The sequence below is a fragment of the Oncorhynchus clarkii genome, chromosome 19 (genome assembly GCF_045791955.1).
Source record: "Oncorhynchus clarkii lewisi isolate Uvic-CL-2024 chromosome 19, UVic_Ocla_1.0, whole genome shotgun sequence".
In the NCBI taxonomy this organism is placed as follows: domain Eukaryota; kingdom Metazoa; phylum Chordata; class Actinopteri; order Salmoniformes; family Salmonidae; genus Oncorhynchus; species Oncorhynchus clarkii.
In genome coordinates, this window is record NC_092165.1 from 21,671,192 (window position 1) to 21,691,095 (window position 19,904).

The 19,904-nt window shown below is 42.8% G+C and overlaps 1 protein-coding gene across 2 annotated transcripts in view; it reads left to right on the forward strand.

Moving 5' to 3' along the window:
• LOC139374924 (storkhead-box protein 2-like) overlaps nt 1-19,904 on the forward strand; it is a 64,473-nt gene that overhangs the window by 29,811 nt on the left and 14,758 nt on the right. For both annotated transcript variants that reach the window (XM_071116162.1, XM_071116163.1), the window contains exons 2-3: nt 6,406-6,558; nt 17,050-19,474. In XM_071116162.1, the coding sequence (XP_070972263.1) occupies nt 6,406-6,558; nt 17,050-19,474 (2,578 nt within the window). The remainder of the gene's footprint in view (nt 1-6,405; nt 6,559-17,049; nt 19,475-19,904) is intronic.

Consider the following 19,904-nt stretch of genomic DNA (forward strand, 5'->3'; position numbering starts at 1 on the left):
AAATTCACCTTTCAGCAGGACAATAACCTAAATCAAAAGGCCAAATATACACTGAAATTGCTTACCAAGATGACAGTTTTGACTTAAATCGGCTTGAAAATCTATTGCAAGACTTGAAAATGGCTGTGAAAACCTGACAGAGCTTGAAGAATTTAATAAATAATAATGTGCAAATATTTCACAATCCAGGTGTGCAAAGCCCTTAAAGACTTACCCAGAAAGACTCACAGCTGTAATTGCTGCCAAATGTGAATATAATATGTATTGACTCTGGGGTGTGAATACTTATGTAAATATAAATATTGAATACATTTTTAATTCAGGCTGTAACACAATAAAATGTTGAATAAGTCAAGGGGTATGAATACTTTCTGAAGGCACTGTAAGCAATGCAGAAGCAGATGTGCTTGTAATCTAACATTTGACTGTCTGTTTATCTTTGTGAAGTAGAGCTGGGCCCGGTTTCCCAAAAGCATCTGAAGGCTAAATGTTATTTCTGGCTCAATTCTTGGCTAGGACCGTGTGGACCTGGGCCCCAGCTGCATTTGAGGCGTGGGTAGAGAAATGAGGCCATGGTAGTGCTGTGGTGTTAGCCAGCCCTCTCTGTAGTAATATGTATAGAGGAGAGGGAGGAGGCTGCGTGAGTAAGCCCTTGTTCCCCGCCTCCAGTCAGCTGTTTGAGTTGTGGAAAATCAGTCAGCCACTAAGATGACGCCTCTTAAGCCTCTGGAACTGGTACTGTATATCTCTTTCTCTCTTTCTCTCTTATTCACTTCGGGCCAAATCCTAATTACAGTTACGTGCAACTCCGAACTCTCATTCAAATATTCAAGTTACAGTACATCAATAAAGGATTTGATGTACTGAACTAGGCTAAACATAATCACCCTCATTCTGACCATCCCAGATGCTGACGTCACTGACTAACCTCTGTAGGATTTCCTCAGGATGATTGTATAAAAGGGTAGCAGAGAGGAGCTTGACAGATGGAAGCACTAATAGCCCTCTCTTCTCTGCATTCTTCAAACATGGACTGTATACAGGCAGCGGAGTTGTCATTGTTGATGTTCTTAGTAATGACAATGCAAGAACCCAGTTGTTACTGTACAAGTTACGTTGTTTTGCTTTTACGAGAAGCTGTAAATTCTATATGGCATCTGAAAAATGAAGGAAATTTGGTCAAATGTGACAGGTGAATAATAGAAACACTGGTGTCCTGCCCGGCAAGAATAAATGAATGAATGTCAAGCTTAACTGCCCTGTTTTAGTCATTGGAACTGTGTTAGCATCAATTACCAGGTTTCCAACCATTTCTTGTGGATGAATTACCCGAAGCATGAAAAAAATAGGCTGTGAAACAGGAAATGCCGGTACAATTTTATAAATGTCGACAATTTGTTCATTCGACATGGTGGGGTCTTTTTGGTACGTGGGAATTGAACAGAAAAATACATTTGTATGCGCACTACATCATCACGCACAGCCCATATTGTTTAATGCCGATTTCTAAATATTCAGCCTGAAGATCTGTCGCCAATTGGATGGAAATTCAGCTAATATGGTGAAAATAGTTTTGTTCTTCCAGTTTTCGTCACTAGCTAGGTTTCCACCCACAAAAAGATATGTGCATTTACCAGCAGTGGTGCGTTTCCATCAAACTGGCTTGTTGCGAATAGCAAGCTGTGTGTAATGAATAAATACTTTAAAAAAAATACTTTGTCCTATAACTTTTCATTTATTGAATAAAAACAGAAGTTTTGTATTTCTATCCCATGTTGTATTCTGTCAATGGTTTTGCCACAAAAAGCCTTGCGATAAATGGCAAATTTGCCAATGCACATGCACTCTTGCCTATAGCTCGCAAATATAGTGCAGAGGGTACATTTTGAGATTGTGGATAACAGAAACATAATATTTATTTTTTCAATTGGCAGCCAAACACAAATTAAGCATACAAATGAAGACCCTTGATATTTATTGGAAATTAGTATCAAGCTCATCACTGTGCACTTTCATCACCATGTAAAGTTCATCATCATTTATTTAATCTGTAGCCTAATAAACTGCATTCTTTTCCAAGTCATAGTCAGTGGACCACATAGCATCACGTGACTGTAGTTTATTTGACAGTTATTCTATCAACAACAGAATTTAAAAAAAGTTTTTCCACTGCCATTGTTGCATGATCTATTTCACTGACAAAAACATTATTCTTCCCTGTTGAATGTATATTGTTTTGTCAACATTTAGGGAAGTTTACTGACAATGTGTTTCCGTCAGGCCTATAGAGATGTAAAAAATATTTTTTATCCGACACGTACTTGACTCGCATAAAAATGGTTGAATGGAAACATGGTTATAGTCACATAAGCATTTGGTCCATTACCAATATATAATTGGGCTGCTGATACTGAGCAACACCAAGGATAAATAGTATTTATTGGTACACTATATATAACAAACATTAGGAACACCTTCCTAATGTTGAGTTGCATCCCTCCATTTTGCCCTCAGAACATCCTCAATTTGTCGAAACCGTTCCATAGGGATGCTGGCCCATTTTGACTACAATGCTTCCCCCAGTTGTATTTATTTGTATTTATTAGGGATCCCCATTAGCTTCTACCAAGGCAGCAGCTACAGTGCCTTGCGAAAGTATTCGGCCCCCTTGAACTTTGCAACCTTTTGCCACATTTCAGGCTTCAAACATAAAGATATAAAACTGTATTTTTTTGTGAAGAATCAACAACAAATGGGACACAATCATGAAGTGGAACAACATTTATTGGATATTTCAAACTTTTTTAACAAATCAAAAACTGAAAAATTGGGCGTGCAAAATTATTCAGCCCCTTTACTTTCAGTGCAGCAAACTCTCTCCAGAAGTTCAGTGAGGATCTCTGAATGATCCAATGTTGACCTAAATGACTAATGATGATAAATACAATCCACCTGTGTGTAATCAAGTCTCCGTATAAATGCACCTGCACTGTGATAGTCTCAGAGGTCCGTTAAAAGCGCAGAGAGCATCATGAAGAACAAGGAACACACCAGGCAGGTCCGAGATACTGTTGTGAAGAAGTTTAAAGCCGGATTTGGATACAAAAATATTTCCCAAGCTTTAAACATCCCAAGGAGCACTGTGCAAGCGATAATATTGAAATGGAAGGAGTATCAGACCACTGCAAATCTACCAAGACCTGGCCGTCCCTCTAAACTTTCAGCTCATACAAGGAGAAGACTGATCAGAGATGCAGCCTAGAGGCCCATGATCACTCTGGATGAACTGCAGAGATCTACAGCTGAGGTGGGAGACTCTGTCCATAGGACAACAATCAGTCGTATATTGCACAAATCTGGCCTTTATGGAAGAGTGGCAAAAAGAAAGCCATTTCTTAAAGATATCCATAAAAGTGCCGTTTAAAGTTTGCCACAAGCCACCTGGGAGACACACCAAACATGTGGAAGAAGGTCAGATGAAACCAAAATTAAACTTTTTGGCAACAATGCAAAACGTTATGTTTGGCGTAAAAGCAACACAGCTCATCACCCTGAACACACCATCCCCACTGTCAAACATGGTGGTGGCAGCATCATGGTTTGGGCCTGCTTTTCTTCAGCAGGGACAGGGAAGATGGTTAAAATTGATGGGAAGATGGATGGAGCCAAATACAGGACCATTCTAGAAGAAAACCTGATGGAGTCTGCAAAAGACCTGAGACTGGGACGGAGATTTGTCTTCCAACAAGACAATGATCCAAAACATAAAGCAACATCTACAATGGAATGGTTCAAAAATAAACATATCCAGGTGTTAGAATGGCCAAGTCAAAGTCCAGACCTGAATCCAATCGAGAATCTGTGGAAAGAACTGAAAACTGCTGTTCACAAATGCTCTCCATCCAACCTCACTGAGCTCGAGCTGTTTTGCAAGGAGGAATGGGAAAAAATGTCAGTCTCTCGATGTGCAAAACTGATAGAGACATACCCCAAGCGACTTACAGCTGTAATCGCAGCAAAAGGTGGCGCTACAAAGTAGCAAAGTATGAAAGGCTGAATAATTTTGCACGCCCAATTTTTCAGTTTTTGATTTGTTAAAAAAGTTTTAAATATCCAATAAATGTCGTTCCACTTCATGATTGTGTCCCACTTGTTGTTGATTCTTCACAAAAAATACAGTTTTATATCTTTATGTTTGAAGCCTGAAATGTGGCAAAAGGTCGCAAAGTTCAAGGGGGCCGAATACTTTCGCAAGGCACTGTACTGTTCCTGGAGCCCAAACACATTAAGGCACTATCACACACAAAACAAAATAGAAAACAGTACATAAAAATACATTATTACACCACTATATATCTACAATACAAAATGTATAATACCACCATACAACAATATTACAATATACATGTGTGTTGAGTGCGTGTGCTAGCGTTTGTGTGCATATGCCTGTGTCTGTACCCGTGCGTGTGTGTCTCTTCACAGTACCCACTGTTCCATAAGGTGTATTTTTATCTGTTTTTAAATCTGATTCTATTTCTTGCATCAGTTACCTCATGTGGAATAGAGTTCCATGTAGTCATGGTTCTATGTAGTACTGTGTGCCTCCCATAGTCTGTTCTGGACTTGGAATGTGAAGAGACCTCTGGTGTCTTGTCTTGTGGGGTATGCATGGGGATCTGTGCTGTGTGCTAGTAGTTGTCTAGTTGACTTCAATTTTGTCTTGCCCATTCACCCTCTGAATTTCAAACATACACAATTCATGTCTCAATTGTCTCAAGGATTAAAAACCCTTCTTTAACCTGTAACCTGTCTCCTTCCCTTCACCCTTTATTTGGCTCCGAGTGGCGCAGTGGTCTAAGACACTGCATCATAGTGCAAGCGATCACTGCAGCACCTGGTTTGAATCCAGGCTGCATCACATCTTGGGATGGGCGGCGCACAATTGACCCAGTGTCGTCCGGGTTTGGCCGGGGATGGCCTTCATTGTAAATAAGAATCTGTTCTTAACTGACTTGCCTAGTTAAATTAAATATATATATATATTTTTTACACTGACTGAAGTGGATTTAACAAATTACATCAATAAGGGATCATAGCTTTGAACTGGATTATCTTGGTCAGTCTACGTCATGGAAAGAGCAGGTGTCCTCAATGTTTTGTATACGCGTGAAAATGTAGAGTTTCCATCAACATTGCTCGAACGCAATGTAAATATCAAAGAACTTCACCGTTCACGGGCAGAGTAGTGGGTGGAACCATCCACTTCAGAAAAAGGTGTGATATTAATCAAGTTTCCATTTATTACTTGTTGTCGAATTCATACAAATATTTACTGCAACTGTAGTAAGGTGGGCAATACGAGAGGTCTTCAGATTTAATTTTTTTAAATTATTTTCCTTGAAAGAACAACTAGTGGGTTTTGAGTGCTTCTCCACTATTTGGAAAGTTGGTCTGCCTAATCTTCAGTCTGGGAGCAGTTTCGTGTCTCCTCCCTCTGTACATAAAAACAGTTTAAAACTGTAGTGTCTTTTGAAAACGGGTTAATATATCCCAAAGTCTATAGCAAATGGGATTATGTATATATTTATGTTGCCGTTAATGTATTTAAAATCTATTTAGGCAAGTTAACCAAGTGTTTGTTGGCTTTTTATTTGACCTTTTATTTAACTAGGCAAGTCAGTTAAGAACAAATTCTTATTTACAATGACGGCCTACCCTGGCCAAACCCTAACGACGCTGTGCCAATTGTGTGCCACCCTATGGGACTCCCAATCACGGCCGGTTGTGATACAGCCTGGAATCGAACCAGGGTCTGTAGTGACATCTCTAGCACTGAGCTGCAGTGCCTTAGACAACTGCTTGAGAGAATGTGTGTGCATTACCGTTGGAGAGCTTTGAAAACTGGTGAATGCCGAACTTCATTGTGATTGGTTACACCTCCCTTGTCTTTGCGAGGACTAGTTCACTTAAAACCGGGCTCAGAGTATTCACGCTTGGGTTTCTGAAGGCTCATGCTTTTTAATATGGTGGGATCTGGCTAAATGTGTGGTGAGAGAAGGCAGGGATATTTTATAGGGGAGAGTGGAGCTCAATTTATCCCAATCTCCCTTACAGATGATCACCTTTGTGCCACTTTAATTGACATTACTTAAAAATAATAGCGCTATTATAACCATATGAAGCGATACTAGTTCTGGGAGGAGACTGCTGAGCTTTGCTACAATTCAGATTCGGTCAGTTACTGAATCCCGGGACTATATTATGTAGGAGTGCTGATCAGTTTTGCCTTTTAAATCATAGTGATTACAAGATTATTATGGACAGGAGGGACCTGATTCTAGATCAGCACTCCTACTCTGAGACCCACAGTTCATTCACTGACTAGTCTGTTTCTCCCTACTGCAGGTGATGTGTCTCCCATCAGCATGTCTCCTATCAGCCAGTCCCAGTTCATCCCACTGGGGGAGATCCTGTGTCTGGCTATCTCAGCAATGAACTCTGCTCGCAAGCCCGTCAGCCAGGAGGCGCTGATGGAACACCTCGCCACCTGCTTCCCAGGTACAGTAGCTACAGTGTGAAATTTATAGCGTTAGCGCAATTACTAAGTCTATGGGTATGTTGAGGCTGTGTTGATTAGGCACAAAATGGAATAAACAAACTGAAATAGGGAGGAACTGCCTTGCCTTCTCCAATAAGTAACGTTCATTTTCAAATTCCATTGTGAAACATTTTGAAACACTTTCTGTTGCGTGCCCTAATTAACACAACCCATGCAACCCCTTAAAAAACACACACACACACACACACACACACACACACACACACACACACACACACACACACACACACACACACACACACACACACACACACACACACACACACACACACACAATGTCCTTATGGTAGTGTATGCATTCATGGCCCATTTGATAGTTGTCGAGAGGCAGTTTGTTAAAGGCATTCAAAATCCCTGTCCCCTTCACTCATTCCAGGGTTCCAGCGTTATATACTGAGCAAAAATATAAACGCAACATGCAACAATTCCAAAGGCTTTACTGAGTTACAGTTCATATAAGGAAATCAGTTCATTTAAATAAATAAATTAGGCACTAATATATGGATTTCACATGACCTGAGAATACAGATATGCATCTTTTGGTCACAGGTACCTTAAAGAAAATAAAAAAGGTAGAGGTGTGGATCAGAAAACCAGTCAGTATCTGGTGTGACACATCTCCTTCACATAGAGTTGATCAGGCTGTTGATTGTGGCCTGTGGAATGTTCTCCCACTCTTCAATGGCTGTGTGAAGTTTCTGTATATTGGCGGGAACTGTTGTGCACGTCAATCCAAAGCATTCCAAACATGCTCAATTGGTGACATGTCGGGTGAGTATGCAGGCCATGGGACATTTTCAGTTTCCAGGAATTGTGTACAGATGCTTGCGATTTGGGGCCATACATTATCATGCTGAAACATGAGGTGACGGCGGCGGATGAATGACACGACAATCGGCCTCAGAATCTCATCACGGTATCTCTGTGATTCAAATGTATTTGTCACATGCGCAGAATACAACCTTACAGTGAAATGCTTACTTACAAGCCCCTGTTGGTCAGGGGCATTGTGGTCAATGCAGTTTTAAGAAAAATACCTACAGAAAATAAGAAATAAAAGTAACAAATAATTAAAGAGCAGCAGTAAGATGACAATAGCGAGGCTATATACAAGGGATACTGGTACATAGTCAATGTGCGGGGGCACCGGTTGGTCAAGGTAATTGAGGTAATATGTACATGTAGGTAGAGTTATTAAAGTGACTATGCATAGATAATAACAGAGTAGCAATACAAATAGTCTGGGTAGCCATTTGATTAGATTAGATGTTCTTATGGCTTGGGGGTAGAAGCTGTTCAGGACCTAGACTTGGCGCTCCGGTACCGCTTGCCATAGAGTAGCAGAGAGAACAGTCTATGACTAGGGTGGCTGGAGTCTCATGCCCTCTTCACGACTGTCACGTGGAGAGGTATACGCCCACTAAAAACCACTTAGCACCTAGAGTGATGGAGTAGTAACTATTACCCATGAAAAATGAGTGATGTTGGCGAGAACAGTGGCAGTGATAGCGATAGAGAAGGAGCAGCTTCCAACAAAGACGTTATTGATAAAAAGGGTTCAACTGTTTCAGTTATTTGGAAGTGGTTTGGCTTTTTGAAGTCCGACAAAGAGCAGAGCAATGTTCGGCGCAAATTGTGCCGTAGACCGGTGGCTACCAAGTCTGGTAATACGACAAACCCTTTTCACCTTTTTGAAGCAAAATCACTATTTGGAACATGCAGAAAGTTTGTTTATGCAACGGTATTGATAAACGCCACTCAAGCACCAGCCAATCGAGGGATGTTCACCCAAAGCAGTCAACACTGACAGCATTTATACCCTATGAGCAAACATCAAAAAGTCACATAGACATCACAAATGCTATTATACATTGCATCGCTAAGGACATGCTACCAATTAACACAGTCGAGAAGGAACGTTTCAAGAGGCTTTTCAATTTAATTGAATCGCCGAATGTAGGTAAAAAGTTGAGGAACGGCTCAAGACAGATTTGATGTATTTTGCTACTACCACCGATCTGTGGTCTAGTCACATGCCAGAGCCTTATATTAGCCTCACTATCCACTATGTTGACAAAGAGTGGAATCTTCAAAAGAAATGCCTTCAAACATCATACTTTCCCGAAGACCATATGGGTGAAGCTATAGCAGAGGGGCTCATTGACGCTCTCGCCTCCTGGGGACTCTGTCAAGACAGACAGGTCTGCATAACAGCGGATAGTGGTGCGAATGAAGGCCGCTCAAATCAACTAATGGACCGGACTGCAATGTTATGGACATCGTCTGCGCTTGGCCATTGGTAAGTAACCTTGTCAATTATTTATATTGTATATAAATTTTCATCTACTGATTCAAGTTAAATATTAAATTTGTACATAATTAAAAGTGATTATTGTGATTTTAACATTTTATTAAAATGTCTTGATTTCTCTTAGAGAGAGTGGGTAGAGACAAACGGGTGGATCGAGCAATTGGAGTGTGTAAGAAAGTGGTAGGTGCCTTTTCCTATTAGTGGAAAAAGAAGAGAGGCCTGGCAGTTGCTCAAAAAGAACACAGCCTACCCCAGCACAAGTTGGTGACAGAGTCCCCTACCTGGCGGAGATCACGTCAAAAGATGGTGCAAAGAGTACTGGAGCAGGAGAAAGCCATTTCACAGGTTTTGTGCAGCGACAAGAAGACATTAAGCTCCCACCTATACAGATATAGATGTTCTGGAGTCCATCAACCAGGCATTGACCCCACTCCTAGAATTTACAGATACTCTGTCTGGTGAGTCTTATGTCAGTGTGTCTTACTTGAAGCCAGTACTACACCTGTTCAATACAGAGGTCATGAAACCTGATGACGGTGAAACAGAGCTCACCCAAACCATCAAAACAATAGTCATGGACTATCTGAATGAGACATATGATGACCTAGCCACATATGACCTCCTGGACTAGCCTCGTTGGTCGACCCTCGGTTTAAAACACATTACATCATAGAGGAGGAGGTGGGCCACATAAAAGCAAGAGCTGTCTCAGAGATGGTCAATGAGGGACATGAAAACCCAAGCCCAGCACAGGGAGATGTTGCTGCTGCTTCACCACAACTGCCAGCTAAAAAGTGAAAGTCACTGGGCATTTTTTCAAAAAACTTTCTTACTACAGGTCTTACTGAAATCCAGCTGGTAGAAAGGGAACTCAGTTGCTACCCTCAGTCTCCTGATGCTGACAGTGAATCCAGTCCACTGGACTGGTGGAAGATCCATCAAATAAACCGAAGCATTAAAGCCTTCGGTTTGTTCATGCAGGCTTGAGTCTGAAGCAGAAAGGATCCTTTTAAACATTATTTGATTAAAATTGTGATAATTATCATTAAAGCTAGAGACAGTAGACGTACTTTTCTTTCTTGCTTGTAACTTGTAAGACAACTACCCCAACATAAATGATAATGTGCTATTTAGGCTAACAGTTATAATGCTTATTGACTTTTGCTATTTAAAAAAATATATATATTTCTTGCTCATGACTTGTAAGGCTTCACAGCTTCATTTTTTTGGAGTTAATGTTATTTGTGAGTTCTGCTTCTGACAATAAATAAGAAACATTAAAGCCTTTGGTTTGTTTAGGCATTCTTGAGTCTGAAGCAGATATGCACCTTTTTAAACATTATTTGATTAACATTGTGATAATTATTGTTATCAAATGGAAAAAAACTATAAATAATATAAAACTTTCAGTGTGACTGAAGTATGTTTTGAGTTGAATGATGTAATGATTAGAAAGTTGTAGGCCATTATTTGGGTAGAGAAATATGATGACAGCTCTAGTGATGGAAGCGCTTTTTAAATTATTTTTGTGATTATTGAAGAACTATGTAGAATACAGAAAGTTTTCAGACCCCTTGACTACTTCTAAATTGGATTAAGTTTTTTTTTTTACCCCTCAACAATCTACACACATTAACCCATAATGAAAAAGCAGACTGTTTTTTTTAAATGTTTGCAAATGAAATATCACATTTGCATAAGTATTCAGACCTTTTACTCAGTACTTATTTGAAGCACCTTTGGCAGCGATGACAGCCTCGAGTCTTCTTGGGTGTGACGCTATTTGGGGAGTTTCTCCCATTCTTCTTTGCAGATCCTCTCAAGCACTGTCAGGTTGGATGGGGAGGGTCGCTGCACAGCTATTTTCAGGTCTCTCCAGAGATGTTCGATCGGGTTCATGTCCGGGCTCTGGATGGGCCACTCAAGGACATTCAGAGACTTGTCCCGAAGCAACTTCTGTGTTGTCTTGGTTGTGTGCTTAAGATTGTTGTCCTGTTGGAAGATAAACCTTCATCCCAGTCTGAGGTCCTGAGTGCTCTGAATCAGGTTTTCATCAAGGAACTCTCTGTACATTGCTCCGTTCATCTTTCCCTCGATCCTGACTAGTCTCCCAATCCCTGCCACTGAAAAACATCCTCACAGCATGATGCTGCCATCACCATGCTTCACCTGGTGCCAGGTTTCCTTGAGGTGTGATGCTTGGCATTCAGGCCAAGGAGTTCAATCTTGGTTTCATCAGACCACAGAATCTCGTTTCTCATGGTCTGAGAGTCCTTTAGGGGCCTTTTGGAAAACTCCAAGCAGGCTGTCATGTGCCTTTTACTGAGGAGGGGCTTCCGTCTGGCCACTCTACCATAAAGGCCTGATTGGTGGAGTGCTGCAGAGATGGTTGTCCTTCTGGAAGGTTCACCCATCTCCACAGAGGAACACTGGAGCTCTTTCAGAGTGACCATCGGGTTCTTGGTCACCTACCTGACCAAGGCCCTTCTCCCCCAATTGCTCAGTTTGGCCGGGCAGTCAGCTCTAGGAAGAGTCTCGGTGGTTCCAAACATCTTCCATTTAAGAATGATGGAGGCCACTGTGTTCTTGGGGACCTTCAATGCTGCAGACATTTTTTGGAATCCTTCCCCAGATCTGTGCCTTGACACAATCCTGTTTCGCAGCTCTACGGATAATTGCTTCAAGCTCATGGCTTGGTTTTTGCTCTGACATGCACTGTCAACTGTCGGACCTTATACATACAGGTGTGTGCCTTTCCAAATCATGTCCATGTCTGAATTTACCACAGATGGACACTAATCAAGTTGTAGAAACATCTCAAGGATGATCAATGGAAACAGGATGCACCGGAGCTCAATTTTGAGTCTCATAGTAAAGGGTGTGAATACATATATAAAAAAATATATATTCTAAAAACCTGTTTTTGCTTTGTCATTATGGGATATTGTGTGTTGATTAATGATTAAAAATATTTAATCAATTTTAGAATAAGGCTGTAAAGTAACAAAATGTGGGGAAAGTCAATGGGTCTGAATACTTTCCGAACTGTGTATGTAGACCTACTGATAGCTAGCTTTTGGCTAAAAGTACATTTCCTGAAGAAAATGTGGTGTGTGTGTGTGTGGTGCCAGCTTCTTTTGAAGTATGTGTGGTTTCGAAATATGTTATAGTCGTGGTAGTGTCTGCAGTAGTAATGATGGTGACTGATTATAGTTGGAAAAAGTAAGTAGATGAAAAGATAGGATAGCTTGAACATATGGACGTTGGTTTGGTGTATCTCGCTTGAACTGTTCAAGAGTTACTGGTGGTGATTTATTTTATAGAAATGTATGCAAATGTATAAAGTTATAGTTGATACAACTTTTTAAAGAATGTGAAATTAGGATAGCCTGAACATGTGAAAGATGGTGGTTGTGTCTACAGTGGTTTTTATTATTTATTTAACTAGTCAAGACAGTTTAGAAAGAAATTCTTATTTACAATTTACCCCGGCCAAATCCTAACCCGGACAATGCTTGGCCAATTGTGCGCCGCCCAATGGGACTCCAATCACGGCTGGTTGTGATACAGCCTGGAATCGAACCAGGGTCTGTAGTGATACCTCTAGCACTGAGATGCCGTGCCCTACACCGCTGCACCACTCGGGAGCCCCCTGAGTGACTGGTTATGGTTGAAAAAGTAGATAGATGAAAAGATTGATTGAATGATTTGATTGGTTTGTAGGATAGGACAGCCTGAACATTGGGTTGGTGTCTCTAGCTTGAACTATTCAAGAGTTACAATTATTGTTGTTGGGTATTATATGCTAATGTATTCTCATTTAAGTAGTAATAATTTATAGTGGAGACCAGAGCTAGTGCGAACCAGAGCTAGCTAGCTATGCCCAGGACCAGAGCTGGGGCCAGAGCTAGTGCAGACCAGATCGGTAGTTGTGGTCAGTAGTTCTGTAGTTGTGTTGCAGGTTCTTCAGACCCTACAGTATAGACATGGTCAGTACTTGTGTGGTTGTGGTCAGCATTTGTGCTTTTGTGGTCATTACTTGTGCGGTTCAGTAGTTTTGTGATCAGTAGTTGTGTGGTTGTAGTCGGTAGCTGTGTAGTTCATTGGCTGTGGTCAGTCGTTTGGTAAGTACAGTTGAAGTCAGAAGTTTACACTTGGAGTCATTAAAACTTGTTTTTCAACCACTCCACAAATTTCTTGTTAACAAACTATAGTTTTGGCAAGTTGGTTAGGACATCTACTTTGTGTATGACACAAGTAATTTTTCCAACAGTTGTTTACAGACAGATTATTTCACTTATAATTCACTGTATCACAATTCCAGTGGGTCAGAAAATTACATACACTAAGTTGACTGTGCCTTTAAACAGCTTGGAAAATTCCAGAAAATGATGTCATGGCTTTAGAAGCTTCTGATAGGCTAATTGACATAATTTGAATCAATTGGAGGTGTACCTGTTGATGTATTTCAAGGCCTACCTTCAAACTCAGTACCTCTTTGCTTGACATCATGGGAAAATCAAATCAGCCAGGAACTCAGAAAAAAATTGTAGACCTCCACAAGTCTGGTTCATCCTTGGGAGCAATTTCCAAACGCCTGAAGGTACCACGTTCATCTGTACGAACAATAATACGCAAGTATAAACACCATGGGACCACACAGCCGTCATACTGCTCAGGAAGGAGACACGTTCTGACTCCTAGAGATGAATGTACTTTGGTGCGAAAAGTGCAAATCAATCACAGAACATCAGCAAAGGACCTTGTAAAGATGCTGGAGGAAAAAGGTACAAAATGATCTATATCCACAGTAAAACTAGTCCTATGTCGACATTACCTCAGGCCCCTCAGGCTGCTCAGCAAGGAAGAAGCCACTGCTCCAAAACCGCCATAAATAATCCAGACTACGGTTTGCAACTGCACACGGGGACAAAGATCGTTCTTTTTGGAGAAATGTCCTCTGGTCTGATGAAACAAAAATAGAACTGTTTGGCCATAATGACCATTGTTATGTTTGGAGTGAAAAGGGAGAGGCTTGCAAGCCGAAGAACACCATCCCAACCATGAAGCACAGGGGGTGGCAGCATCATGTTGTGGGGGTGCTGGTGCACTTCACAAAATAGATGGCATGATGAGGAAGGACAATTATGTGGATATATTGAAGCAACATCTCAAGACATCAGTCAGGAAGTCAAAGCTTGGTCCAAATGGACAATGACCCCAAGCATACTTCCAAAGTTGTGGCAAAATGGCTTAAGGACAACAAAGTCAAGGTATTGGAGTGGCCATCACAAAGCCCTGACCTCAATCCAATAGAACATTTATGGGCAGACCTGAAAAGGCATGTGCGAGCAAGGAGGCCTACAAACCTGACTCAGTTACACCAGCTCTGTCAGGAGGAATGGGCCAAAATTCACCCAACTTATTGTTGGAAGCTTGTGGAAAGCTACCTGTGACGTTTGACCCAAGTTAAAACAATTTAAAGGCAATTCTACCAAATACGAATTGAGTGTATGTAAACTTCTGACCCACTGGGAATGTGATTAAAAAAATAAAAGCAGAAATAAATCATTCTCTCTACTATTATTCTGACAGTTCACATTCTTAAAATAAAGTGGTGGTCTAACTGACCCAAGACAGGGAATTGTTACTGGGATTAAATGTCAAGAACGAATGAAACACTCAGTTTAAATGTATTTGGCTAAGGTGTATGTAAACTTCCGACTTCAAATGTAGCTGTGTATTCAGTAGTTGTGTGGTTGTGGTCAGTAGTTTTGTGTGGTTGTGGACAGCAGTTGTGGTCAATAGTTGTGGTCAGTGGTTTGATAAGTAGCTGTGTATTCAGTAGTTGTTTGGTTGTGGTCAGTAGTTGTAGTCAGTAGTTTTGTGGTTTGTCTGTAGTTGTAGTCAGCATTTGTGGTTGTGGTCAGTAGTTATTTGGTTGTGTGGTCAGTAATTTAGTGGTTGTGGTCACTAGTTTAGGTCAGTAGTTATGTGGTCGTGGTAAGGAGTTGTGTTCAGTAGTTGTTGTCAGTAGTTATGGTCTGTAGTTGTGTTTTTTGTGGTCAGTAGCTGTGGGCATTATTTGTGTGGTTGTGGGTAGTAGTTTAGGTCAGTAGTTGTGGTCATTACGTTTTGGGCAGTAGTTTTTGTAAATAGTTGTTGTGGTCAGTAGTTGTGTGGTTGTGGTCAGTAGTTAGGGTCAGTAGTTATGGTTAGTAGTTGTGTAGTCAGTAATTGTGTGGTTGTGGTTCAGTAGTTGTGTGGTCAGCAGTTGTGGTCAGTAGTTAAGTGATTGTGGTCAGTTGTGGTCAGGAGTTTTAGTTATTAGATGTGGGCAGTAGCTGTGGTCAGTAGTTATGTGGTCATGGTCAGTATGTGGTCAGGAGTTATGTTCAGTAGTTGTGTAGTCAGTAATTGTGTGGCTGTAGTCAATAGTTGTGGTGAGTAGTTGTAGTCAGTAGTTTTGTGGTCAGTAGTTTAGTGATTGGTCAGTAGTTGTGTGGTCAGCAGTTGTGGTCAGTAGTTAAGTGATTGTGGTCAGTTGTGGTCAGGAGTTTTAGTTATTAGATGTGGGCAGTAGCTGTGGTCAGTAGTTATGTGGTCATGGTCAGTATGTGGTCAGGAGTTGTGTTCAGTAGTTGTGTAGTCAGTAATTGTGTGGCTGTAGTCAATAGTTGTGGTGAGTAGTTGTAGTCAGTAGTTTTGTGGTCAGTAGTTTAGTGATTGGTCAGTAGTTGTGTGGTCAGTATTTGTGGTCGGGAGTTGTGTGGTTGTGGTCAAGAGTTAGTCTGTAGGTGTGTTGTGGTCAGTAGTTGTAGGTAGTAGTGGTGGTCGGGAGTTATGCTCAGTAGTTGTGCTCAGTAGTTGCGGTAAGTAGTTGTGTGGTCAGTAGTTGGTTGCAGTCAGTAGTTGTGTGATTGTGGACAGTGATTGTGGTCAGTAGTTTTGGTCATTAGTTGTGTGGTTGTGGTCAGTAGTTGTGTGGTTGTGGTCAGCAGGTGTGTTCAGTAGTTGAGTCAGTAGTTATGGTCTGTAGTTGTGGTGTTGGGGTCGATAGTTGTGTGGCTGTGGTCAGTAGTTGTGTGGTCAATAGTTGTGGTCAGTAGTTGTGTGGTTGTGTTCAGTGTCTAAACTACTTTTGCTGTCTTTGAAAACTGAAAGAAGTGCAATGAGAAGTGATGGGTGAAAAATCTAGAGTGAATGGTGGCAATTGTTATCCGTTTGCTAGGCAACAGTTGCCTTGGCTACAGCCAGTATGAGGAACATTCTAACAAAGATGTGTGCTTTGAAACTAAATAAATACTGCACTCTGAACCACAAACATATTTGCTAGATTCATGATAGTGTTGTCAGACAAAGCAAGGAAAGTGAACTTTAAAACGTGATGTATTGCTATTGAAATGTGCAGCTGTTGTTGGTAAGCAATGAATCTGCTAGCTTCTGACATAACTTACTGCATCCATAAAGAGAGAGGTTGATGGGTTACAGCTCTATCTATTGATTGGTAGAAGCTATTCCTTATCCACTTTCCAATTTGAATAGCTTTTTTGGAAAGTGGTCAACATTTCAGTTATTTATAAAAAGTTACAAAAGCTGTTGATGCGGTTACTAAAACAGCGGTAACTTTTTATCAGAATATTTTTGTTCATCATTCAGATTTGAAAAGCAGAGAAGTAAAGGAAGATTTCATATGCTCTAACTTTTTGTCTAAGTTATTGGCCAAGTGGTCAAAATAGAGGATTTGTGTCAATAGTTGCATTTAGAATTATGAGGAATTGCCATGAAAGTGGTTGGAGGACAAAAATAAGAACAATAAAAATGTATAACTTAAAAAGTATAAAATATATCAATAAATTGTAGGTAAGCACACTATTCCTGACCAATCTACACATTTTAAAGTTTGAAATTATTTTCTAGCTATTTTGTGTGGTTGTGGTAAGGGGAGAAGCGACCTAAATAATAATGGTAAAAAGTATGACGAAGATTTAAAGTTGAGACTTTTGCTTTGCAAGTCCCACCTAAAAACACTTCACTCTTGAAATGTAAGTCATAGAACTTTGGTTTTTAACTGCTGATGTGACTGTAAAACTGTTCTTTCCCCCTGTGTTTCCCTCAGGTGTTCCGACACCGAGCTCGGAAATTCTGCGACACACCCTAAACATGCTGGTGCGAGAGAGGAAAATCTACCCAACACCTGAGGGCTACTTCATTGTCACTCCCCAGGCCTACTTTATCACCCCCAACCTCATCCGATCCAACAGCAAGTGGTACCACCTGGACGACCGGCAGCAACAACAACAGCAGCAGCAGTGTACCTCCCCACAGTCGGGCACCATCACGCCCTCCACCCCGGGCTGCACGAGGGAGAGGCCCAACCAGAAGAACCACGGTGACTCCTACAACACGTACCGCGATGATACACCCATTCCTCATGCCCCGGCTTACCAGAGGAAGTCTCCCAAGGAGCCTCGGGGAGAGCCCCCCTCCTACCCTGAGCCGCCTCCGGCTCCCGTTCAGACGTCACAGTTGCAAGAGCCTCTGATGGACAAGAGCAAGAGCAATGCCCCCTTCCCCTACAAGACTGACACGCTGACCAAAAAAAAGGAGGGCAGTGGTGGTGGCAGCAGTGCCGAGAAGCAATCAAAGAAATTTGGGCTGAAACTGTTCAGGCTGAGCTTCAAGAAAGACAAGCTGAGGCAGCTGGCCACGTTCTCGGCCCAGTTCCCCCCAGAGGAATGGCCCCTCCGCGATGAGGACGCGCCTGCCATCACCATCCCCCGCACTGTGGAGATGGAGATCATCCGGCGGATCAACCCAGACCTGACGGTGGAGAATGTGGCACGCCACACGGCCGTGATGAAGAGGCTGGAGGAGGAGCGTGCCCAGAGGAGAAAAGCAGGCAGCTCGGCTGAGCACAGTGCACGCGGCCGGAGGAGTCGTGGTCACCGTCGGGTGCCGCACGGCAAGTCCCGTTCACACAGCAAGGCTCGCGTCTCCCGGGGTGGCCCGTCCGAGAGTTCCAACCTGGACATGGCCATGGTGGACAGGGATTACAGCCGCTTCTTCAGCCACTCGCTGGTGCGCTCCCCTCGTGAGGCCATGTACACATTGGAGCGCAAACGAAGCGGCGGGACTTACATAGTCCACAGTAACCCCAACATCACAGAGTCCCACTTCCCCGTCACCCCAGAGTGGGACGTGTCCGGAGAGTTGGCGAAAAGGAGGACAGAGATGCCTTTCCCCGAGCCCTCGCGTGGGACATCCAGCGGGAGAGTGCACCGAAGCCACAGTCAAACTCAAGAAGGAAGGAAGTCGCGCGACGAGATGCCCGATCAGGCTAAGGAGAGGTCCCGCTCCATGGATAACGCTTTGAGCCCTCTGGGCGGAATGAGCACCTCTTTGGGGATGTCAGAGGACTATGAGCGGAGTCCCGACGAGCGGAGTCATTACTACACAGATGATGGGACTTTGCGGGCCTCCCAGAAGTCGTCCCACTACTCAAGGATCACGTTCTCGGCTGCCAAGTTCAACTCTGAAATGTATGTGCCTGATTTGGGGAAGGGGAGCTTAGGAAAGGGGAGCTTGGACGAGTCTAGGATCCGAAGCCCACTGGAAAGGAACAAGAGCAGAGACAGCTTGCCGGCCTACAGTGATCTGAAGGGACTCTCGCCCAAGCCCTCGGCGGACGACTACTTCCAGTGCAATACGTCGAACGAAACAATCCTTACCGCCCCTTCACCTCTGTCAAAAGCAGACCACGACACGTTAACCTCGTCTGAGGGAATCCGGAAGGGCACTCCGGCTGATCGCCACACCCCTCACCTTACCTCTCCCCTCACAATGGAATACAAAGAGGACTCTTTGGCAAAGGGACAAAACGGCTCAAAACGGCCAACACCAAGCCAGACCCCAGAGCCCATGCCTAATGGACGTTTGATACAACACCAACACAATGTAGACCCTGGAGGGGGAGGCGGTGGTGGTGGGGCAGACAAGAGGAAGGAGATCTTCAGCAAGGACACTTTGTTCAAGCCTCCACACAACGCGTTGACTGCAGGCTACGTGGAGGGCACCTACACCAAGTCGGGCACCCTGCGAAAGACCCCACACATCAAATCAGCCGATGTTCTTGACAATCTAGAGGCCCAGCAGCCTTCGAATTCAGCAGCTTCCCCCGCTTCCGCCCTGGGCCTCCAGGGCTCCGAGCCAGCGGTCCCGTCAGCCTCCGAGGCCGCCTTTGACTACTACAATGTGTCGGACGATGACGAGGAGGAGGAGGAGGTGGTGGTGGAGGAGGCCTCACGGGAGGAGTTAGTGGCGACAGAGGTCAAAGGGCACGGGGAGGGTGAAGTCGGAACCATGCAGTGGCTTCTGGAGCGGGAGAAGGAGCGTGATCTGCAGCGCAAGTTTGAGACTAACCTCACACTGCTCAGCCCCAAGGAGACAGAGAACAGTAGCAGCCAGAAGTCAGCACACTCGGCACGTCTGGATAGCATGGACAGCAGCAGTGTGACTGTAGACAGTGGATTCAACTCCCCAAGGTAAGCTGAACCCAGTTTGTCCACTACAGCAACCAGAGGGTTATGACCAAAGAATACACATAGAAAGTGGATATCATCACAGTCTGTCAAATGTAAACAGCTGGAGACAACTTGTAATTTTTGTACACTCCGCTACGGATTTGAGATCAAATGTTTTATATGAGGCGACAGTACAAAATGTCACCTTTTATTCAAGGGTATTTTCATACATATCTGTTTTACCGTATAGATAACGAATGCACTTTATGTATCTAGTCCCTCCATTTGAAGGTGTCCTGAGTTTTTGGACAAATTCACTTATAGTGTATTCAATTTCCTCAAAAGTTTACTATACAAACGCATTGGAAGGCACTTGTTGATCTCAAATACAAAATGCTGAAGGATAGAGCCAAATTAAAAGTTTTAGCTTTACTGTCCAAATAAATACATA